The sequence below is a fragment of the Coregonus clupeaformis genome, chromosome 20 (genome assembly GCF_020615455.1).
Source record: "Coregonus clupeaformis isolate EN_2021a chromosome 20, ASM2061545v1, whole genome shotgun sequence".
In the NCBI taxonomy this organism is placed as follows: Eukaryota; Metazoa; Chordata; class Actinopteri; order Salmoniformes; family Salmonidae; genus Coregonus; species Coregonus clupeaformis.
In genome coordinates, this window is record NC_059211.1 from 13,895,100 (window position 1) to 13,920,567 (window position 25,468).

Sequence of the window (25,468 nt, forward strand, 5' to 3'; positions counted from 1 at the left end):
GGTTCTCATTTAGTGTGCCAGTGTGGTTGAACAAGGCAGAGATTGCCTTATTCAGGGTTAGACAATCAGCCAGACAAGACACATAGACACCGACCCAGCACTATCACTGGGATAAGGGCAGCCAAATAAAGGGAGCCTTCACACCACAGTGGAGAAACACAGTGGCTGATGTTTTTTGCCAGCGTGTGTACATGTGTGTGTGTGAATGCACATTTGCGTGTTTGTGTGCACTTACATGCATGTGTGTGTCTGTGTGCGTGCATGCGTCTGCGTACACGCGCGTGTATATTCACGCAAATGCATGCGTTCGACCGCATGTGAGTCTGTAGTCCTGGCGAGCTCGCTCCTCGCTCATCAATACGCCCCAGCGATACTCCCTCCCTGTCTGCTAACACAGAGGAACAAAGACCATTGGCAACGCTGGCCAGTTATAGATCCTCGCCTCTCTGTTCTTGTTCAATCAGGTCATGCTGCGGTGCTGTAGTCAGGCCACTTTCAGCTGAAAGTTCAATCTCCCTCTCCTCCACTGAACATGGCTTCAAAAGAGCGGCTTTAGCTTGAGCTAATGAGGCTGGACCCTCTCCAGTTAGAATCTGGCCTCGGTTCTAGCCCACCCAGACACAGTGGTACGATATTGCTATAATACTGACTGTCCTGTGATTTTGTACATTCAACACTGTATAACTCTGTATAACATTCTCTGCTTTACAATGTGCGTGGCTGGCACAGAATATAATGCATCATATCCGTGATCCCCACAGTAAAGCTGCTAAATCTACTGAGAGTTTTTGATTTTTTTCTTAGAGAGACAGATGCACAGCTTGACCGAGGAGTAAGCTTACCCCACAGCAAGCAGGATATGGGAAATGTCACACAATCACAACTCATACAATTATTTGGATTATTTTATGACATTGGGTTGTGATTTCATTATGGACTGACCTCTTAATTTGCCTGCCCCTAACCAGGTTTATACTGTCCAGCACTGCTTGTGTGGTCTACGAGGACAATTAGCATCATCCACCATCAACCCTCCTCCAGCCCTCTGCCAAATCAGCCCTGACACAGACACACACGCACACGCACACGCACACGCACAGACTCATTACCACCATAATAAATAGCTGAGACGACACATAAAAGGTTATATACTGCTGGACCGCTGTTTTCCTACCAATTACCAGGTCAGTGATTTACGGTCACAGTGGATTGGCATTCTCGGTGGTGCACAGAGGGGTGTTTAGTTTACACCCCTCATACAGAGCTGGGGGTGTAAGGAGGGGTGAGGGGTCACTCTGTAAACTTTTACCTTTAAGGGGTCAGAGATGACTGGAGCATGTGGTCAGTCAACACCCCATTACTAGGCACTATAGGTAAGCTGAATGTAATGACTTATCAGTGGAATACTTATTGGTCAACTTGTCGGGCTGGACGTTCATGGTTACTTCATCTGTATTGAGGAAACAGAACCACGTCCCAAATGGCACTCTATTCCCCATATAGTGTACTACTTTTGACAAGACCCCAGTATTCAAGGTTTAAAAAGGCTTCTAAAGTTGATAATTTCCCCTTTAAAATGTCTGACTTTATTTGCCCTAATGAAAAATGTATCCACCCCTAAAAAAAATATCATCATAATAATTAACATTTCCTGTTGCTGCAGGATTATTTTCCTGCTATGAAAAAACAGGTCAAATTAAGATAGCACACCTGTATAGGGAATAGTGTATCATTTGGAATGCATAGTTTTGTGAGAAAACTTGTTTTGTGTTGTTGTTGTGGTTCAGAGGTCACAGGTCACATGTCACATGAGTCACGCTCTCTAGGTCTGTGGGTCACTCTGCTTTTATAGATCTGCTTCACAGCTGGGTGAGAAGTAACCAGCAGGAGGTCTGAGTCTAATGCTGTATAATGAGGTCTGTGGCAACACACACACATGCATGGATGTACGCACGCACACACACACACACAAACACGCACGCACAGAGTGCACACACACACGCACGCTGGCATGCACACAAGCACGTAGGTAGGTACGCAAACACACACCCTCCCTCCCTCCCTCGCTTCCACCCGCCCACCACACAAAGACACACACACACACACTGTTAGACTGTCGTCTTGTCTGTGCTGATCTTCAGTAAGTGTCTGTTTACCTGAGCGTTTGCCCTTCCTGCCCTCTCTATCTGCTTGAGTGATTTGTTAGACTCCGGGGACAGAACAGGGAGATGTGGCCTTTTCTGACTGAGCCAGTGATCCACAACCGCAGCCCCATTCCCCTTTGCCCTAGGCTCTGTCCCAAATGGCAACTTACTCCCTATATAGTGCACTACTTTTGACCAGAGCCCATTGGGCAGAAGTCGGCAACAGCAGTGATTGTTTTGGGCCCCTCAAAGTTTAAAAAAAGAAAATACTAAAGAAATGCTAAAATTACCAGGAATTCAGCTACAAATTTGTTTCATTTAGGAAATCTGTTCACCAAGTATTCCCTGGAGAGAAAAAAAAAAAACGGGATTGTGTCTCAATGTAATTAAGGTATGAAAGTTATTTTCAAATACAATCTCTTTTTGGGCTTAGTTGAGGTCAATTTGCAGTGTACAATTATAATTATGTTTCGGCCAACCAACCATCCGCTCCGAGAAAATCGGCCTGCGGCTGAATCTAGTTGCTTTGATGATTCTTTGGGAGGCAAGACGGGTTCCATGGAAGGCAAAAAGGATTCTACATACAGTAGAACCCTTCTGAATCGGAATAAGCTTTATTATTGTAGATTTTTTTATTTCTTTTAAATAGTGCCTGAGCATTAGTGTTAACCTCAGTGTGTAAACTTTAACATCAGGAGTTTGAGTAATCTGATACTGATAAGAGAATGTGAAAATGTTTTAAACTATACCTATATGGGAATATTTGTGCATGTATCTGGTGTTCCCTTAATCATTTTACATATACAGTGCTGACCTAGTTGGTATCTTTGCCAAGATTTCTGTCTTTCAAATTAGTATGTTCTTTGATGTTATTGAGCAGAGAGTAGAAAAAAAGAAGGGAGCATAAGTCAACCAGCAATGTACTGTATGCTATACAGCAAATTGGTCAATTTTACCAAGTGTTGATTCAGAAGTTAAATTAACTTAACACTCAGTGGTGTAAAACAATCCCAGTGTTGGTGTTAACCAGAGTAGCCAGAGTTGAGTGTGATTGTGTAATTTCTTCTCTGTGTAGAGTAAAATACTCAAAACCACCCCTCTAAACTAATCCACTCTGTTAGTAGTTTAACTTATTGCACCGGTTACTGAGATGGTTGTTCCAGTTTAGATGATTTATGTAGTCTCGGTAATCAATCTTCCCTACCCTGGCAGTCATTCTGAATGCAGGTTGCGAGTGATTAAAAGTTCCAATTGCTGGATATCCTCACTCTGGCTGGATTCCAATAGGAATTACACATCACTTTGAAAGCCCTCAAAGAAAGGCCTTATGATATACTATATGTAATGTATTGTCATAAAGAGTTACATTTTAAAGGCTAATAAGGCTGGTGGAACCGTTCATAGAGGGTTCTAGGAAGAACCTTTTGACGATAAAAGGGTTCTTGGTAGAAGCATTTATAAAGGGCTCTAGGTAGAACCATTTACAGGGGGTTCTATGAAGAACCCTACATAGAGGGTTCTACGTAGAACTATCTGCAAAGGGTTCTACCTAGCACCAAAAAGGGTTCCCCTATGGGGACAAACCAAAGAACCCTATATGGCTCTACTTAGCACCTTTTTTTCTAAGAGTGTAGCCTTCCCTACAGCGACCCACCCAAAGCCCCCTCCACCTCTCATCTCCCCCTCTCCCACTACCTCTTCCTCCACGGGTCTTTGAAGTGAGATCAGAGAGAGAAGCGTTCGGAACCACGTGATGCAGCAGGTCGATCAGGTGCAGGGAGACGGAGGCTCAGTTAAAGCAGACTGTTGTTTTAACGACCCCTGGTCCGCTCTCATAATGAGACCCGCTCTCTCCTTCTCTCGCTCTCTCTCTCTCTTTCATGCTCTTTCTATCACTCTCGTTCTTGTTATCGTTCTCGCTTTCGCTCTCGTTCTAGCCCTCTTTATTTATTTAGCTCTCTCTCTCTCTCTCTCTCTCTCTCTCTCTCTCTCTCTCTCTCTCTCTCTCTCTCTCTCTCTCTCTCTCTCTCTCTCTCTCTCTCTCTCTCTCTCTCTCTCTCTCTCTCTCTCTCTCTCTCTCTCTCTCTCTCTCTCTCTCTCTCTCCCTCTCTCTCTCTCTCTCTCTCTCCTCTCTCTCTCTCTCTCTCTCTCTCTCTCTCTCTCTCTCTCTCTCTCTCTCTCTCTCTCTCTCTCCTGAATAATAGCTGTTCAACTGTTGAATGACTATTTGTGACAATATGAGGGGAATGCAGAAAGATAAAGGAACACAAGAGTTTCCAGAGAAATGGTAGTTAATACAGCTGTAAAAAAGATTGTTCACTGAGCAGCCAAACAGGTGTCGTCAGTCATAAACAACGACCACTGTAATAGGGACGCCCTCCAGCATCATAGTGTTACCCTGACTGCGTCCCAAAAGGCACCCTATTGCCTACATAGTGCACTACATTGGGAATATGGTGCCATTTGGGACGCAGATTTACCCTCTCTCCCCATGCTACTGTAAAAGTCCACTGCCAGACCTATAAGTCCAGTCTTGCCCAATGCCATGGAACTGTGGGGCACTGGGCTGACTGACACATTGTAACTGGGCTCCTTTTAGACCTGGAGAATGAGAACATATGGATTCCATGTCACTGGCAGACATCCAGCCAACTTGACACAATTGTGGGAAGCATTGGACTCAACATGGGCCAGCATCCCTGTGGAAAGCTTTCGACACCTTGTAGAGTCCATGTCCCAAATAATTGAGGCTGTTCTGAGGGCAAAAGGGGGTGCAACTCAATATTAGGAAGGTGTTCCTAATGTTTTGTACACTCAGTGTAGATGACAATACAGTGAAGGTTACCTGGGACTATAGAGATTGGTTGGACTGGAGTGGGTGTTTAGGGCAGACAACTATGAGGCAGTCTAGGGCATACATTGGGTTGGAATAACAAGTCTTAAAGTCCCCCTGCAGTCTTTTTAATTGTATTTTTAAATCATCAATGTATGTCTAATAAAACACTATATGTGTTTATTTTATGAAAATAACTCAAAATATATATATTTTATCATTTATTTCCCTGAGCTTCCTTTTGCCATTGAAATAGTCAGTCTGATCGTGTGGGCGTGTTGATACAAATTTTAAGATATTTACATACACAGCTCTGATTGGCGGATAGGATCTGGTATAGACTCTAGATCAGGGGTCTCCAACCTTTTCTAGCATGAGAGCTACTTTAAAAAAATGAAATGTCGAGAGCTACAAATGTTTTTCTAGCCATTAAATAGGCACGTTCTTCTCTTCTCCCATGCAACTCTTCCCCACAACTCTTCCCCAGGTCCTTAGTGTACAAGAGAAAGTTGTGCACTATGTTCTGCCAATATGACTAGTAAAATAATAGTTAATAAATAACTCTATGGGGGCCCTACAAAATCTAAGATTTTTTCCCAAAATGATGTTATATATTTTCTCAAATTATGTTCTCAGTATTATTTTTCCTGGCTATAGATTTTTTTGTTTTTCACCCACAAAGTTACAATTGTTCATAGAAAAACAATGAAATTGGATATACTGAGTCCATTTTAATGCTGAAATCACATCAGAAGACAGCTCTTACACAAAAAGGGTATTATCATAATTGTCACTTTTTTGACTGCAATGCCCTTTTAAGGATTGTTTGGGATGGGGGGTTCTCCTCTTGTGATGTATCAATGTACTCTGTGTGGTGATGTGCAGTGGGGAACCTTCATTCAGGGCAGGTGGGGCATTACAGCCTTATTCTAAAATGGATTAAATCATTTTTTTCTCCTCATCAAACTACACACAATACTCCATAATGACAAAGCGAAAACAAGTTTTTAGACATTTTTGCAAATGTATAAAAAATAATTAACAGAAAGACCTTATTTACATTAGTATTCACACCCTTTCCTATGAGACCCGAAATTGAGCTCAGGTGCATCCTGTTTCCATTGATCATCCATGAGATGTTTCTACAACTTCATTGGAGTCCATTTGTGATACATTCAATTGATTGGACATGATTTGGAAAGGCACACACCTGTCTATGTAAGGTCCCACAGTTGACAGTGCATGTCAGAGCAAAAACCAAGCCATGAGGTCTAAGGAATTGTCCGTAGAGCTCCGAGACAGGATTGTGTCGAGGCACAGATCTGTGGAAGGGTACCAAAATATTTCTGCAGCATTGAAGGTCCCCAAGAACACAGTGGCCTCCATCATTCTTAAATGGAAGAAGTTTGGAACCACCAAAAGTGAGCAATCAGGGGAGAAGGGCCTTGGTCAGGGAGGTGACCAAGAACCCGATGGTCACTCTGACAGAGCTCCAGAGTTCGTCTGTGGAGATGGGAGAACCTTCCAGAAGGACAACCATCTCGACAGCACTCCACTAATCAGGCCTTTATTGTAGAGTGGCCAAACGGAAGCCACTCCTCAGTAAAAGGCACATGACAGCCCGATTGGAGTTTGCCAAAAGGCACCTATAGGACTGTCAGACCATGAGAAACAAGATTCTCTGGTCTGATGAAACCAAGATTGAACTCTTTGGCCTGAATGCCAAGCGCCACATCTGGAGGAAACCAGGCACCCCTCATCACCTGGCCAATACCATCCCTATGGTGAAGCATGGTGGTGGCAGCATCATGCTGTGGGGATGTTTTTCAGCGGCAGGAACTGGGAGACTTGTCAGGATCGAGGGAAAGATGAACGGAGCAAAGTACAGAGAGATCCTTGATGGAAACCTGCTCCAGAGTGCTCAGGACCTCAGACTAGGGCGAAAGTTCACCTTCCAACAGGACAACGACCCTAAGCACACAGCCAAGACACCGCAGGAGTGGCTTCGGGACAAATCTCTGAATGTCCTTGAATGGCCCAGCCAGAGCCCGGACTTGAACATCTCTGGAGAGACCTGAAAGTAGCTGTGCAGCGATGCTCCCCATCCAACCTGACAGAGCTTGAGAGGATCTGCAGAGAAGAATGGGAGAAACTCACCAAATACAGGTGTGCCAACCTTGTAGCATCATACCCAAAAAGACTCGAGGCTGTAATCGCTGCCAAAGGTGCTTCAACAAAGTACTGAAGAAAGGGTCTGAATACTTATGTAAAAAGCTATTTATTTTGTATAAATTTGCAAACATTTCTAAAAACCTTTTTTTGCTTTGTCATTATGGGGTATTGTGTGTAGATTGATGAGGGAAAAAAACAATTTAATCAATTTTAGAATAAGTCTGAATACTTTCCGAATGCACTGTATATACAGTACAAGTCAAAAGTTTGGACACACCTACTCATTCAATGGTTTTTCTTTATTTTTACATTTGTTTTACATTGTAGAATAATAGTGAAGACATCAAAACTATGAAAAAACACATATGGAATCATGTAGTAACTAAAAAAGTGTTAAACAAATCAAAATATATTGTATATTTGAGATTCTTCAAATAGCCACCCTTTGCCTTGATGACAGCTTTGCACACAGCTTTGCACACTCTTGGCATTCTCTCAACCAGCTTCATGAGGTGGGGGGGGGGCGGTATACAGAAGATAGCCCTATTTGGTAAAAGACCAAGTCCATATAATGGCAAGAACAGCTCAAATAAGCAAAGAGAAACAACAGTCCATCATTACTTTAAGACATGAAGGTCAGTCAATATGGAACATTTCAAGAACTTTTAAAGTTTCTTCAAGTGCAGTCGCAAAAACCATCAAGCGCTATGGTGAAACTGGCTCTCATGAGGACCGCCACAGGAATGGAAGACCCAGAGTTACCTCTGCTGCAGAGGATAAGTTCATTAGAGTTACCAGCCTCAGAAATTGCAGCCCAAATAAATGCTTCAAGTAACAGACACATCTCAACATCAACTGTTCAGAGGGGACTGTGTGAATCAGGCCTTCATTGTCAAATTGCAAAGAAACCACTACTAAAGGACACCAATAAGAAGAAGAGACCTGCTTGGGCCAAGAAACATGAGCAATGGACCGGTGGAAATTTGTCCTTTGGTCTGGAGTCCAGATTGGAGATTTTTGGTTCAAACCGTCGTGTCTTTGTGAGACGCGGTGTGGGTGAACTGATGATCTCTGCATGTGTAGTTCCCACTGTAAAGCATGGAGGAGGAGGTGTTATGGTGTGGAGGTGCTTTGCTGGTGACACTGTCTGTGATTTATTTAGAATTCAAGGCACACTTAACCAGCATGGCTACCACAGCATTCTGTAGCGATACGCCATCCCATCTGGTTTGGGCTTAGTGGGACAATAATTTGTTTCTCAACAGGACAATAACCCAACACACCTCCAGGTGTAAGGGCTATTTTACCAAGAAGGAGAGTGATGGAGTGCTGCATCAGATAACCTGGCCTCCACAATCCCCCGACCTCAACCCAATTAAGATGGTTTGGGATGAGTCGGACGGCAGAGTGAAGGAAAAGTAGTCAACAAGTGCTCAGCATATGTGGGAACTCCTTCAAGAAAGCATTCCAGGTGAAGCTGGTTGAAAGAATGCCAAAAGTGTACAAAGCTGTCATCAAGGCAAAGGGTGGCTATTTGAAGAATCTCAAATATAAAATATATTTTGTTTAACAATTTTTTGGTTCCTACATGATTCCATATGTGCAACTCCCCTCCATGTCTCCGACCACTACTTTGTATCCTTTTCTCTCTCGCTCTCCTCCAACACTACTCACTCTGCCCCTACTCAGATGGTAATGCGCCGTCGCAACCTTCGCTCTCTCTCTCCCGCTACTCTCTCCTCTTCCATCCTATCATCTCTTCCCTCTGCTCAATTCTTCTCCCTCCAATCTCCTGATTCTGCCTCCTCAACCCTCCTCTCCTCCCTTTCTGCTGTGGTATCTGAGGAATTTATGACTTTGCTAATGTTTTCAAATGGTTTTAGAGGATGTTGACTCAGCTTAAAGGGAGCATCTGGGGAGTAGTTCTATAGGGGCACCCTAAAGCCAAGGAAGTCTGTTAGGTGGCCTCCTGGGATTTGTCTGTATGGGAAAACACCCATATTATTTTACATAGGGCATAGGATATAAATACTTGGTTAAAACAAAGGAGGACAGAATAACATATTACAGATTGGGGTCCGGTTATTCTCCAGATGTCTGCAGATGTCTGTCAATTTACGCTGAAATCTTGTGATATAAATAAACCTTTATAATCAAAGGACAGTGTCAGCGGAATTCTTGTTCTCACAGCATCTCAGCATAGTTTTCTCGACACCACACTGCATCCTTTGACTCTCTATGTCCCCTATCCTCCCGGCCGGCTCGGTCCTCCCCTCCAGCTCCGTGGCTTGATGACTCATTGCGAGCTCACAGAACAGGGCTCCGGGCAGCCGAGCGGAAATGGAGGAAAACTAGACTCCCTGCGGACCTGGCATCTTTTCACTCCCTCCTCTCTACATTTTCTTCATCTGTTTCTGCTGCTAAAGCCACTTTCTACCACTCTAAATTCCAAGCATCTGCCTCTAACCCTAGGAAGCTCTTTGCCACCTTCTCCTCTCTGCTGAATCCTCCTCCCCCTCCCCCCTCCTCCCTCTCTGTGGATGACTTCGTCAACCATTTTGAAAAGAAGGTTGACGACATCCGATCCTCGTTTGTTAAGTCAAATGACACTGCTGGTCCTGCTCACACTGCCCTACCCTATGCTTTGACTTCTTTCTCCCCTCTCTCTCCAGATAAAATATTGTGACTTGTGACGGCCGGCCGCCCAACAACCTGCCCGCTTGAACCTATCCCCTCCTCTCTTCTCCAGACCATCTCCGGTGACCTTCTCCCTTACCTCACCTCGCTCATCAACTCATCCTTGACCGCTGGCTATGTCCCTTCCGTCTTCAAGTTAGCGTGAGTTGCACCCCTTCTCAAAAAACCAACACTCGATCCCTCTGATGTCAACAACTACAGACCAGTATCCCTTCTTTATTTTCTCTCCAAAACTCTTGAGTGTGCCGTCTTTAGCCAACTCTCTTGCTATCTCTCTCAGAATGACCTTCTTGATCCAAACCAGTCAGGTTTCAAGACTGGTCATTCAACTGAGACTGCTCTTCTCTGTGTCACGGAGGCTCTCCGCACTGCTAAAGCTAACTCTCTCTCCTCTGCTCTTGTCCTTCTAGACCTGTCTGCTGCCTTTGATACTGTGAACCATCAGATCCTCCTCTCCACCCTCTCTGAGCTGGGCATCTCCGGCGCGGCTCACTCTTGGATTGCATCCTACCTGACCGGTCGCTCCTACCAAGTGGCGTGGCAAGAAGCTGTCTCCGCACCACGTGCTCTCACCACTGGTGTCCCCCAGGGCTCAGTTCTAGGCCCTCTCCTATTCTTGCTATACACCAAGTCACTTGGCTCTGTCATATCCTCACATGGCCTCTCCTATCATTGCTACGCAGACGACACACAACTAATCTTCTCCTTTCCCCCTTCTGATAACCAGGTGGTGAATCGCATCTCTGCATGTCTGGCAGACATATCAGTGTGGATGACGGATCACCACCTCAAGCTGAACCTTGGCAAGACGGAGCTGCTCTTCCTCCCGGGGAAGGACTGCCCGTTCCATGATCTCGCCATCACGGTTGACAACTCCGTTGTGTCCTCCTCCCAGAGTGCGAAGAGCCTTGGAGTGACCCTGGACAACACCCTGTCGTTCTCCGCTAACATCAAGGCGGTGACCCGATCCTGTAGGTTCATGCTCTACAATATTCGGAGAGTACGACCCTGCCTTTCACAGGAAGCGGCACAGGTCCTAATCCAGGCACTTGTCATCTCCCGTCTGGATTACTTCAACTCGCTGTTGGCTGGGCTCCCTGCCTGTGCCATTAAATCCCTACAACTCATCCAGTATGCCGCAGCCCGTCTGGTGTTCAACCTTCCCAAGATCTCTCACGTCACCCCGCTCCTCCGCACACTCCACTGGCTTCCAGTTGAAGCTCGCATCTGCTACAAGACCATGGTGCTTGCCTACGGAGCTGTGAGGGGAATGGCACCTCCGTACCTTCAGGCTCTGATCAGTCCCTACACCCAAACGAGGGCATTGCGTTCATCCACCTCTGGCCTGCTGGCCCCCCTACCTCTGCGGAAGCACAGTTCCCGCTCAGCCCAGTCAAAACTGTTCGCTGCTCTGGCACCCCAATGGTGGAACAAGCTCCCTCACGACGCCAGGACAGCGGAGTCACTCACCACCTTCCGGAGACACTTGAAACCCCACCTCTTTAAGGAATACCTGGGATAGGATAAAGTAATCCTTCTACCCCCCCTTACCCCACCCCCCAATTTTTTTTTAACTAAAAGAAAATACATTTGTAAAGTGGTTATCCCACTGGCTATAAGGTGAATGGACCAATTTGTAAGTCACTCTGGATAAGAGCGTCTGCTAAATGATGTAAATATAAATGTAAATGTCATAGTTGTGATGTCTTCACTATTATTCTACAATGTAGAAAATAGTACAAATAAAGAAAAACCCTTGAATGAGTAGGTGTGTCCAAACATTTGACTGGTACTGTATATGTTTTTGTTGCTGTTGTTGCCTGTTTTGCATGTTATTTTGGCATTTATACGTGTCACATATCAGTTTGCAAACAATGTAAAAAATAATAAAATTTAGTTAATAAAGCTGCATACAAATATGGTCTCCTTTTTGCTTTCTTGAGTAAGGCAGCTCCAAAATGCAGGTGTTTCAGCCTAGCTCAGTGCTTTCTGTGGTGGTGGTGGGGCAGCCAATGGAAAATACGGAGTGTAGGGGTTAGTAATGTTCTCTAGTTGCGCCGTGATTGGCTCAGTGTTCGGTCACTCATGAGGATACTACGTCAGCGCAAAATCTACGGGGAGAGCTCGAAAATCTAGCCCCTTGGGTGCCATCATTGAGTTACATTTGAAGTGTCCATCCAAGAAGGCTCAAGGTCATTGGCCACAGATAAAATGACGTAAAATGATGTTATATCTACCGAAACTTTGATTGGACTGACCATGTCATGTCATACTTTCAAAAACTTAGCTAGCAAGCTAGACAAGCAGTCATCATCATGAATCAAGTCGACAATCTACTGGCAAATCCTTTTCAATCCTTGTCATATGAAGAGAAATTATAGATAAAACGTATTGGTGCTCATCGGCCATTGGACAAAAACATTACACAACAAGTTGGAAATTGCAAACTCAACAATGAGTAGTTTGGAAGGAATCAGTGGCTAACTGCAAGCGTTGCAAAGCAATCGCTTGCCTGCTATTCAGTGGAGTGGGTGTGTGGTCCAAGTCTGGGTTTAAGGGTCTCTTTTCCAAGCTTAAAAGGATAAACATTCACATGCAACACCATGGGCCAGAAAAGGTTGAATACATTGGACATGCTGTTAATTCCAGCTTGACTTCTGCCACATTCAAAACAACTGTAAACTCGTAACTGGGAAATCTCAGACTACGTTTTGAACGGTCATCCAACTCGGAATTCCAAGTTCGGAACTCGGGCCTCTTTCTATAGCTCTGACCTGAAGATCACTGACGTTATGATTCAACCATGTTTTTTTCCAAGCTCCCAGTTGTGTTGAAAGCACAATAAATCCAGAGAATGCCAGACTTTGATGACAAAGTTTGATGACAAAATTTGCCCACAAGAAGGACCACCGCACCACCTTCCTGTTCAAGTGAGCACAGCACAAGGTGAGTCTCAAAAAATGTTGTATGCTGCTGCATAAATGATGTAATATGCCAGGGAGATATTTCTCCCACTTAAAAAGATGAGAGAGGGCCTGTAATTTTCATCATAGGTACACGTCAACTATGACAGACAAAATTAGAAAAAAAATCCAGAAAATCACATTGTAGGATTTTTAATGAATTTATTGGCATATGATGGTGGAAAATAAGTATTTGGTCAATAACAAAAAGTTTCTCAATACTTTGTTATATACCCTTTGTTGGCAATGACACAGGTCAAACGTTTTCTGTAAGTCTTCACAAGGTTTTCACACACTGTTGCTGGTATTTTGGCCCATTCCTCCATGCAGATCTCCTCTAGAGCAGTGATGTTTTGGGGGCTGTCGCTAGGGCAACACAGACTTTCAACTCCCTCCAAATATTTTCTATGGGGGTTGAGATCTGGAGACTGGCTAGGCCACTCCAGGACCTTGAAATGCTTCTTACGAAGCCACTCCTTCGTTGCCCGGCGGTGTGTTTGGGATCATTGTCATGCTGAAAGACCCAGCCACGTTTCATCTTCAATGCCCTTGCTGATGGAAGGAGGGTTTCACTCAAAATCTCACGATACATGGCCCCATTCATTCTTTCCTTTACACGGATCAGTCGTCTTGGTCCCTTTGCAGAAAAACAGCCCCAAAGCATGATGTTTCCAACCCCATGCTTCACAGTGGTATGGTGTTCTTTGGATGCAACTCAGCATTCTTTGTCCTCCAAACATGACGAGTTGAGTTTTTACCAAAAAGTTATATTTGGTTTCATCTGACCATATGACATTCTCCCCAATCCTCTTCTGGATCATCCAAATGCACTTCAGACGGGCCTGGACATGTACTGGCTTAAGCAGGGGGACACGTCTCGCACTGCAGGATTTGAGTCCCTGGCGGCGTAGTGTGTTACTGATGGTTGGCTTTGTTACTTTGGTCCCAGCTCTCAGCAGGTCATTCACTAGGTCCCCCCGTGTGGTTCTGGGATTTTTGCTCACCGCTCTTGTGATCATTTGACCCCACGGGTGAGTCTTGCATGGAGCCCCAGATCGAGGGAGATTATCAGTGGTCTTGTATGTCTTCCATGTATACTGTAGCTAAGAAAGTAATACTAAGTGTAGTGTTGTGTAGTAATCTGTAAGTAGCCCATGTGCCTCACCCTAATAATTTGGTCCCTTTCCCCCTCATAACTTAGCCTACTGTTCTGATTTGGTGGTACACATGTAGCCTATACCCTGTTTTAGATAAATGTAATCATTGAATATTGTAAGAGCTTTCATTGTCTGCTTATTTGCCCCCTTTATTTATCCTACGGTTCTGACTTGGTGTACAGGGAGAATACTGTAAGAATGGCCCATGTTCTAAATTCTGTCGCTGTACATTTCAAAAGTGCTGAACAAACAGTTATATTGACTATGTCCGTAGAAATCACGGATTGCATTTACATTTTAGTCATTTAGCAGACGCCCTTATCCAGAGCGACTTACAGTTAGTGAGTGCATACATTATTTTTTATACTGGCCCCCCGTGGGAATCGAACCCACAACCCTGGCGTTGCAAACGCCATGCTCTACCAACTGAGCTACATCCCTGCCGGCCATTCCCTCCCCTACCCTGGACGATGCTGGGCCAATTGTGCGCCGCCCAATGGGTCTCCCGGTCGCGGCCGGCTACGACAGAGCCTGGATTCGAACCAGGATCTCTAGTGGCACAGCTAGCACTGCAATGCAGTGCCTTAGACCACTGCGCCACTCGGGAGGTGGCCTCTTATCCGCTCGTCGTCCCCTTATGCCGTAGTTTGTACATCTCAATTGTCAGTAGAAACCACATTTGTTTAATCAAGTCAGCCATATCAGCTATGTTTTTTTAAGGCAGTAAATGAGGCTGAATGAACTGTTTCGCTGTCAGACAACGCTCCGCTGATTGCCAGGTGTAGAAGTGGAAAGGTTGCCATGGTGCTGAAAATAAATCTCTGCTGTTGGGACAGCTTTATGTAGGCCCTAACAGTTTGTGGGCACCGTTTGTCACCATTATAGTGCAATTAATGTATTGTTTAGTGTTGTGTTGTGTAGTGTAGTGGCTTTGCTGGCATGCATCTATAAAAAAAATGGGGAATTTGCCCCACCAAGATTGACATGCTAAAATCCCCACTGGTGCTGTGGATAGATAACTTCCACCACTTCCACAAACTGCCTCTCCTGTCCAGACAAGATAAAAAAAAAAGAATAACAGTGGAATCCCCTGCTAAAATGAAAGCTCCTCCACTTAAGTGTACATTAGAAGAACCAACTACTGCCACAACAGGAGGGCAACAGTCAAACATAGTCAAACACGGCCCTCGAACATCAAACACAGTCGCCATTACATTCAAATGTGTCTGAAATCAGCCCACACGGTCAACACAGAGCAGCAGTGAAGCACCCGGCTCAGACATTCTCTTCATCTATGGTAACACAGCTGTCAAATGGATCGTACCATTAGAACCTTTTGATTTGGGGATTTTTGGATGGGTTATTCTATCTCTTTCTTATCTTAACCCCCCTCGCTCTATTGCTAATGCTATCTTCTGTGTGTGGCAAGGAGAGGGAAGATCACTGTAGCAGATGTACAGTACAACCACAAACTCAAACCGTGACTCAGGAACTCAGCAGCTTGACGGAATCTCGGATTAACGCTTCCTGCTCCCAGTCTCTTGAATTGGACACAGATATGGGGGAAGCCTTCCTTATCAGGATGGGTGGTGGAATCTGCTGTTGAGGGAATTCCATGGGATAACTGGAATAACTGGATAGAGAGCTGCTAAATCCTCAACTGATGGGGAAGCGAGGCCCAGGGAAGTTAACAGAATGGGAGTGGGCAAACATTTGAGCGTTGCACTCCAGGGCTGGGTTCACCAGATGTGTTCAGCGTTTAAGAGTCCTTTACGGTATGTTATACACGCCTGTGACAGGGTTTAAGGTAACACCAACCTGCCTGTACAGAATCAATATCCTATAGATTCATCGTAGGCTACGTCCTAAATGACACCCTATTCCCATAGGACTCCCAAAGTAATGCACTTTGTAGAGAATAAGGCATTTGGGACACATATTTAGACTTGGCACAGGGATTACACATGTGATGCTTTATGGGTTTCCAGTTTCCATGTGTCTGCCGCGCGTGTGTGTGTGCGCGTGTGCGCGTGTGTGTGTGCATGCGTGCGCACTTGTCTATCGCCTATGTGTGTGTGTGTGTATGTGTGCATGCGTGGATGCGTGCGTGCACACTTGTCTATCACCTGTGTGTGTGTGTGTGTGTGTGTGTGTGTGAGTGTGTTTGTGCTGTGTGTGTTTGTACGATGTGTGTGTGGTGAGGGTACAAGGTAGACTGCCTCTTATCAAAGCTGTGGGTCCTCATTCAATAACTGGGAGGGCATCTGGGAGGCATGTTTTCAGTGCAGCTGTCCAGTTGAGGGTGTATTGAGTGAAGCCTCCTATAAGACACAGTTTACATCTAACTGACAACCCAGAGGAGGAGATCAATAGGAACCACTCGATGCTTATGCATACACATCTATCTGCTCTGCTCTTTATTCCCAAGATGTAGTCTCTCACACACACGCACCCATAGACGCACACACACACACACACGCTCAGACAAACAGACACACACACACACAAACAAATACACACACACACACCTGCTCCTTTGTCTGATGGCATCCCTTTTCTACCAACTTCTTTTCTCACATGCTTACATTTACTATTCATATAACTAGACGCACCAGCTGTGTCTAGTTATCAGAACTCTCCCTTACAGTAACTGAACCTCACCACCATACTGTGTGATAACGACACAGGGAATCAAGCCAAGATCAACACTGTCTGTCTGGGTCTTGAACGCTGTGGTAGGACATGGTGTTTTGTCATTCTCATCCTCTGTTCCCACTTCTGTTCTTGTATCCCTTTAGTTACAGCTCAAGTTTGTAACATCTCCCTGAGGAAAATAAGCATGATTCGCCTCGCTGGAGACATCTGCCCTTTGAAAGAGAGAGGCTGTTTGAACAGCTGTCACATCCCACTGCTCGTCTGAACATCGTCAGATGAAACAGAGAACGTCTGGGGCCGAATGTAACTCAGCTTCTGATCTAGGATCAGGTCCCCCCCCTGTCCCCCCGTCCCCCGTCCCCGTCCCCCGTCCATGTAGTCAGCTAAAACCGGATCCTAAATCAGCACTGCTACTCTGAGACGTTTGACACATATGGCCCCTAGGGTAAAGTTCTGGTTTGGATACTAGAGGAGACATCAACAAGCAACACAATGATACAGAAGACAACAGACAAACCCAGTCAGGATTGGCACATCAAGCCTGTCTGGCCAAAGCAGGTAGAACTGTTTTAAACTGATACACTCACACAAAATATCCCAATTCACAGTGAGATGCTGTAGATAGACATCCACTGGAGAGTGTATGAGAATGAATTAATCTCTAAGCGCATAGAAGCTGATAGAACAGAGAGAGATACCTATATATAATGAATGTCTGTGAACAAATGTGGTGTTTTTTTGTGTGTTTTCTGTGTTCATTGTGATGTATGGGTCATGCATGTCCATATGTTGGCTACGTTATGTACATGTATTGTATTGTGTCATGTATTGTCATGTATGGCCCAGGTTTTCTACATAGCAACCAAAGAGTTCCATCCCCGAAGATTTGAAGCTTAACACTTAAGACTTTGGTCCTGAAGTGGCTGTCTGTTAGTCAGTCAAGAGGAACCAAATGTCAGACTTTAGAAAAGTGCTGGGAGTTCAATTGCATTAAAGCCCTTAGTTTGCCTGAGCTTCGATATAATTGGATAAAGCAGGAAAAGCTGCTTCCAACACTCAGAATTCATTTTCCCAAAACTGATTTGAGTTGCATAGTATCCACTTTGGGTTGTGGCACCCTATTCTGCCCCTGTCCATCCCTGTACATTAATCAAATGATCCTCTATGTTTGGAGGTAATATAAGCTAGGTTTGTCATGATACCAGTATCGCGATACTAGGAAGTAAGGAAGAAAAGGAAACCGAACATGAAGTGGACTTAATTTCTTGCGAAAAACAGTCCTAATGTTGGAAAAATCTGCCTTATGTTGTCACCAATGTTCCCTCTAAGCTGCGCATGGGTGCGCAACTCCCCTGGGACAGCCGCACAGAAGAAATATCTGCCCGTGCCGAGAAGCACGAGAATGAACTCCACTCAACTTTCTAGTTTTCCCCTATAGTTAACACTATCAAAGTTTCCCTTTACTGTACGAATTGTGATCGAATCAACGCAATATTAGCCACTTTCAATGCAACATACCGAAAACAAAACAAACTATACAATACATTTTCTTGTAGGCAGAACGCATTGGAGTAGGATTCTATTGCATTGACAGGCATGACTCAGGCCCATACTCTACACAGACCTGTGAGCCATAACCACTGAGAGCTGCAGTATCCCTATATGCAAATAGACCATTGCCATATATGGATCTGTGCAATTCACTTTGAACTGGACTGTGTTTACAGCATGAGTGGTCGTGAGTAGATGCGCTTGTTTTGAGATCAAAGCAAGAGCTGCATGTAGCCAGGTGTGTACACTTGTTCATGTTCTTTGCTAGTAAGTGAGTTATTAGCCCAGTTATGGCTAATTTCTAGTCAGCAATGTGGGAGTGGTTGCTTCCTACAAGAGCACAAAACATGTGCATTTCTAGCTATCTTTGAAAAACAAGTCAGGTAAAGAGTTTTTTTTCTGTCTTAACAGGGCAGTGTTGTATTTAGAGACAGGCTTGAATAAGCTAAGTAGCCAATAGGCAGAGGGTAGCATAATTTGTCTGATTCTCTGTAATAATGGTGTGAGAATAATAATACATTTAATTTTGTAAAGTGGTTTCTTGCATCAAACAACACAACATTTTCAGTCACCTTCTTGTCTGAAAAACAAGTGGATAAACAGGTTAAAGTCAATCCCTGCATGTTTTTTTGGAATGTAGGACTACATTGAACACCACACATTGGCTGCTACTGTAGGCTGAATGATAGAACAGCTATTTCCATGTTAAAATGTAACGGGATGCATTTTCTCCATTGTTGTTTATGGTAGGCCACTCTGATAGGCCTACATTATGATCAAATAACCACAGTAGCCTACTTGGCCACTGTTAAAACTGTAACTTAAAGCGGGTACAGAATCAGTGTTCACAGTACACGTGCGCCAGAAGTTGCACAGAATTTTCACAACGTTCAAGTTGGAATTTGCTCAGTGCTGAAAAGAATTAGAGGGAACATTGGTTGTCACCCAGAGTCACATTTGTTTATTTTGCAAGCTATAGCACACAATCGTGACAACACTAATTTCTGCACACACACACACATACTCTCACACGTGCGCCCAGGAGTGCAAGTGTACACACATGTACACACACACACACCCATGCATGCGCACACACACACCTGTTTGGCATCTTTCCTATCCTGTTCTTATTTGGGGCTTCATTATTGGGATTCCTGCCACTCTCTCTCCCAGGCAGCCTCCACCCTGTCCCTGTTATTCAACCAACAGCATGTTGTCAAAACCAATACGTTTTCCCAAAGTCACACACACACAAAAACTTTTCTCAAGACAACTCATCCAAGCGCAAGGCCTTGATGTGTGGGATGAAACATTTCTTTAAGGTGATACGGGGGGATATCACCCCTCTTCCCCCATCTCTCTCTCTCTCTCGTTCTCTCTCTCTCCTCACTCATTGTCATTATTTTCAACATGGCCCTCCTCTGATCTACCAAGGATTGTGGGTCCTCTCTCTCCGGGGGAATTCTTTGTCAGGCGCCACCTTGACGGCCGTGAGTGGGTTTGATTTCCCATCATGCTTTGTGGTGGCGTGTCTACCTTCCTTCCCGCTCTTTGGAGGTGGAGGCGAGGGGAGGCGAACGCTGTGGTGCCCCCGCACCATCGGGCAATTATCCTCTAGCATAATAAGGAGTGGCTCTCGCCCTGCCGCTCTGACAGACACCTCTCCTCCTTATTTGTCAACAAATCAGGCCATATTGAGCTAAGGGTGTCGTTTGTGGAGCTGAGCGTCTCTCGTTCCCCTTCTCTCGCTCTCTGTCACCTCGTTATCTCTGACAGGGTGTCGCTTGCTCAAACTTCCCCTCCTTTGTCATCTTTACACACTTGTGTTTGTGTTCCACCAGAATGAAAAAACTATATTTAGTGTAGGTACTAATGTTCATTTTGTGACCAATGACCAGAAACATGGACTAGTGGCTGTTTTCAGTCAACTCATGTCAAGTCCACCAAGTCCACATACTTTGCACGACCAGGACAAAACTTGGGTTAAGATTGTCAAAGAGTAAAAAGGCCACACTCCATAAAGACACACATACATTGACAAGATGCAGGCCATAACTGTCAAATATTTCAATCTTTGAATCGATCGATTGAATTGAATATGGATTTTTAAAAGCGTGCAATGTGCACAATTCTTATATGACAACATATAAATGTTTTATGATGAGCAGTACACATGACAAGAGGGCGATACTCACAGCCTTCCTTACGGTCCTCAGGACTGGACAAGGCCTCACTGTCTGACAGCAGGCCAGACACCGCAAACAACTTCCTCCCAGAATCCTCAGCGGCTTTGAGTGACCACGGCGAACCAGAGAGAATACGCCCTCCTCCAAACTCATACTGCTTCCTTTCCGAGTCTGTGTAGCAGCCCTTGAGCCTCTTAGCAGGGGTGAAGGCTGACTGATAAACCCTGACCTCCCTCTCCTCAGGCGGGGAGGAGAAGGGTCGGAAGGCCCCTACCCCGCTGTGGTTGAGCATCCCCAAGGATGAGCAGTCCAGGTTGGGGGGGTGGAACTGGGGGTGGAGGTGGAGCAGGGAGGCAGGGAAGTCTCTGGTGGGGAAGGGGCCATGGCCGGAGACGGGCCCCTGGCGGTGGTACATGGAGGCGAATGTGTAGGAGCCGGAGGGGAAGGGGAGGTGGAGGTCCTTCTCAGAGATGGGGACCCCGAAAGGCCGTGGGGCCTGGCAGGGGATGGAGGCATCGCGGCCAGCCTCGGCTGTGGAGGCCAGCACCATCAGGGCTGGGGAGGCCAGGGGGCCGGGCAGGTAGGAGGAGCTGTCCATCTTAAAGGAGGGCCGGTGAAGGTCCATCCAATCCACGCCTCCCTTACTCCTATAGAGGGAGGAACTGGTCAGGGGGGAGGGGCTTAGTGTTGGTGCGCTTTGGAGATGATGAGGTCAATGTGGAATAATTTCACTGTGAGTCCATTTTCATAGGGCTATATGAGGAGAGAAGAGGATTGATTAGTCAAATACAATTGTCAAGAATGAGGGGTATTTAAGAAAGAGATATGGGAGACGAAAAGAGAACAATGACTCTCACAATGAACTAATGCAAATGCTGAATATTAACTTTAAAATAAGACATGTGCACAAGGAATTTTTGGTAAATCTGGACAATTCTGTTAAGAATTACTTTGATAGTGCTGGAAAAACTGTGTTCATTATTTGTAACTGAGAATATATTTAATTAAATGAAGAATTAAACTAAAAAACACATACGAAATATAGCAGAACATATTCTAATAATTAATGTAATGTAAATAAAATCTGGAAATGATGGTGTAGTTTACAGGGTATTTGTTTATGACTCATTAATAGCCTACATCAGTCCACATATGTCTGCAATCTGTCCAATATCAATAAAATATTATGATGATTATTTCAGTAAATAGGAACATGTGGCTGTCAACGATTTTCCTCTCACAAAACAGACATATTGAATACATGCTTTCTTTATTTTCTGTGATATCTCTATGTGAAACAGCAGGCATTGTAAAATGTATATTAAATGACAAGTTATTTAAATATGAATCCAACAGAAAATATTTTAATACTCATGTGATTGACACTACAACTTATCGATTGATCTTGGGATAAAAACTGTTTTCGGTGTAGCCCGCATAAAAACTTATAAAATAATCCCAATATTGGTGTCTCACAACAGATAATTCTAAAATCTAATTGTACAGATGTTCAAGGGGATTATGAAACAAATATGTTTTTGATGTTAAATTGTCTGAAATTAACTAATTTGTAGGCTAAATAATAATATATGAACAACAGTTTTCTTTAATTGAAAACGATCTATAGTTATGAAGGAGAGAGTTTTGTTATTGGTAATCTACACTTTTATTGAACAGTAGCTAGGTTTCCATCCAATTGGCGACAGATTTTCATGCGAATATTCTAAAATCCGCATAAAAACAATATGCCCATTTTCCCACCAGAGAACTGTTTCCATCTAATTGACTTGTTACAGATAAACGGCTATGCGTGATGACATAGTGCACATAAAAATACATTTTGCGGTTAAATTCCCATATACAGAATAAAAAATACAAGTGAAATGGGTTTCCATCTAATTTTCAACTCTACTGATGGTTTTCTCACCCAAAAAATGTGCGTTATATAGCGAGTGTGCCTACTCGGGTACTGGCAGCGCGCAGATACCGCTTTTGGCTAGAGCGCACGTATACCCTACATCAGGGTTCTTCAATTCCGGTCCTGGAGCACACTTCTAAAATAAAAAACACTTCTGTTTTTTATTTCTACCTGGTAGTTAATTGCACTCACCTGGTGTCCCAGGTCTGAATTAGCCCCTGATTAGAAGGAGAGGATGAAAAACAGAGTTGTTTCGGTCCTCCAGGACCGGAATTGAAGAACCCTGCCCTACATCCCTCAAATTCAACTCTGGACCTCGAAGCCAGTTCCACTGCGTTTTTTCATTGTACCCCTCTAATCAGGGACTGATTTAGACCTGGGTGCAATTCATTATCAGGTAGAACAGAAAACCAGCAGGCTCTGGACCTCGTAGGGTAAGAGTTGAATACCAATGGCCTACATTATGAGATTATTATGGACAAAAGAGCAAGATTAATTGTATTTGTCAAACGGCAGCCAAGCATCGATTATCATGTCACCAGAATAAGACCCTCCATATTTGGAAAAGAGCATCAAGCTCATCATCTTGCACTTTCACCACCCTGCGAAGTTCATCATAACTTATTTCATCTGTAGCCTAATAAACTGCATGCTTTCACGACGAGTTGTAGTGAGGACCACACAAAATGTAATCGCATGACTCCAAGTTTTTATTCGAAACCTGGTTTATGATAGACTCACATTTTTACTGTATGAATGTGCAAAATTCAAAACTTTTGTTAAACAAAAAGCTATAAAATCACATGAAAGAGCCCGCGTGTCAACTGCATTCATGGCTCGCGCACCCGGTGAATTTTGAATCATTAGCATACTCATTCCAACATGGGAGTGTCATAACATCCCTCAGACCCCCGTCAAGAGATGATTTCATTTTCGTTTATTTTATGTATTATATATTTTTTAGACTTAACACGTCAGGGTAAATTGGAAATATTTCAAGCAAAAAACCTCTCTTCAGGCACCACCAGCCGTTCCACGTATTTGATATGTTCAGAGCTAGCTCACCTGATTCAACTTCTCAACTAAACAGCAGGGCTCCAACAAAATTGTGAAACGTCTCCGGGTACGAGAGGAGAGGTTTGAGAACCACGCAAGATGTTGGACAACTGAATGACCAACAAACATCTTGAAAAGTAGGCTATTCAAATGAAATTCAAACCCTAATTTGCGAATTTTTGCGTGAAACCGGACAATTGGAGCAAATATCTGATATTGTCAAACATTTAGCCAGATACGCCCTAATGATAAATAATAATAATAAGTAATAGGATATTGCATGAAGGTCTGACAAGAAGCCAACAAAATGTAATTTAACCCATTAGCCCTACAATAACATTTTTACAGTTCAAAAGGAAAAGTTGCCTATAGCCTACTTACCGAGTTAAACGCTGTCTTGGACTTTTGTTAGCCCCACAACGAACACTTTCTCTAGTGAGGATGTCAGAGATGGTCGACACTTTATTCCGTCCGAGCAAAAGAGAAACACGCAAAGGTCGAGATTATTTCCAAGTATTTTGCAGTAAAATATAAGCTTGGTTACAGTATTTGTCACATGGACAGACCAGTTAGAATTGTAAGATAAGAAGTGGCACAACGTGAGGATGAAGCGAAGCTGGGTCCGGCTCACAGGGCTGCGGCTGTTGCTGCTCAGAGGCTTTCCGCGCTTCGAGTGACGATTCCCTCTTCCTCTCCCACCTCTAGCCTATCTCTCTCCTCCGAAGGTCTGCGAGCCGCCTTCAGAATGTTCAATGTTTCCCTTAGTAGGCTACTAGCCTTTATCCTCCACATGCAATTGGAAAATTTACTGAAATGTGATTAAACCGTTATCAAACTGTTTTAAAAATAATTCAGCTTTCTGGCAGAGGCAACAAATAAGTCACATGCAATGCCATTCAAATCCTTAGAACAAGATGCTTTAGTCCTGATTGTAAATGTGCGGTCTATTTTAGATCCAAAACACACATACATGTTCAGGTACAGATATTGTCTCACTTCATGAATAGTTAGTTGCAGGACAGGACCCTGTATCACCTTTTAGATTTTACATTTGGCATTTTTTCCCTTTGATTCTCAACATGTACCTAAAGGACACATTTTGTAATGACAGTATAACGAACTACTAGGCTACTGAAGTGTAACCGTGACAGTATAGGCTGGGGACTGATGAAAGGCATTAACCTTGAAAATTACGAACACTGGACAGTTCTAGGTCCAGGCTTACTAAGATGCATACAAGGTCTGTCTCATGTGTGAAGGAAACATTTTTGAAGATTCTACAAAACTGTGAAGGGGAGAGGATAGAGTTGTCTCCTTTTGTCTATTCAGTACAGGCCTGCTTAGTTTGATTGCCATGTCCTGTGATTTTGATTTGGGAAAACATCCCTTTGCGGATTACAATGCAAAAATTATAATTTAATACTGTATTTATTGGGTGTCTGATTTAATGACGGAGGGCATAGGCCATGTAGCCTACCTCCATCAGCTTAAAGACACTTGAGCTTGCCATTATAGAAGAAACCCAGTATCCTCTTTATTCACACATATGATTTAACACTGTTCTATGGTATAACTCGAGAAAATCACAAATCACTCTTAATGTGTTTTTTTTATCAGTATTGGTATAGCTTAAAGACTTTTTGGGAATAATGTAATTGAAATAATTCTGTCTTCCCCTGAGCCAATCCAGAGGTTCCGTTGGGCTAATTTAATGTGACATGCAATTTCTGTGTCTCTGACGGTCTGACTATTGCTTCCCCTCAGGTCTCAGTCTGTAATGAACAGCCATTTGAGCGCCAGCGAGGCCCTGTGGAGAGACCTCTGAGACTGGGAATGGGAGGGTTGGGAATATTTGGGAATGTCACAAGCAAGGAGAAGATGGGGGAAATTACTTGGTAGCTCCAATGTGGCATTACTTGGCATGTGCCAGAAAATCTAAGAATGTATTGCCTTGCCACATGCTGGCTTTAAACTGTCCCCAAAATGGGTAGCTTTTCCATGAGAATTTTAAAGAGAAATTCAATCCCCACTGTACCCTATGTTGTCTACGATCATAAAGTGGAACTCTTCACTCACCCCATCCTGTCACGGTTTCGGCCGAGGCTGCCTCTCTTCCTTGCTCGGGCAGGCTTCGGC

At 44.1% G+C, this 25,468-nt stretch overlaps 1 protein-coding gene across 3 annotated transcripts in view; it reads right to left on the reverse strand.

The window, feature by feature from the left end:
* LOC121532771 (E3 ubiquitin-protein ligase RNF220-like) overlaps nt 1-24,017 on the reverse strand; it is a 44,648-nt gene extending 20,631 nt beyond the window's left edge. For all 3 annotated transcript variants that reach the window (XM_045205776.1, XM_045205777.1, XM_045205775.1), the window contains exons 1-2: nt 23,714-24,017; nt 20,368-21,111 (exon numbers count right to left, since the gene is read on the reverse strand). In XM_045205776.1, the coding sequence (XP_045061711.1) occupies nt 20,368-20,983 (616 nt within the window). In that variant the 5' untranslated portion in view covers nt 20,984-21,111; nt 23,714-24,017. The remainder of the gene's footprint in view (nt 1-20,367; nt 21,112-23,713) is intronic.
* Between the last annotated feature and the right edge of the window lie 1,451 nt (nt 24,018-25,468).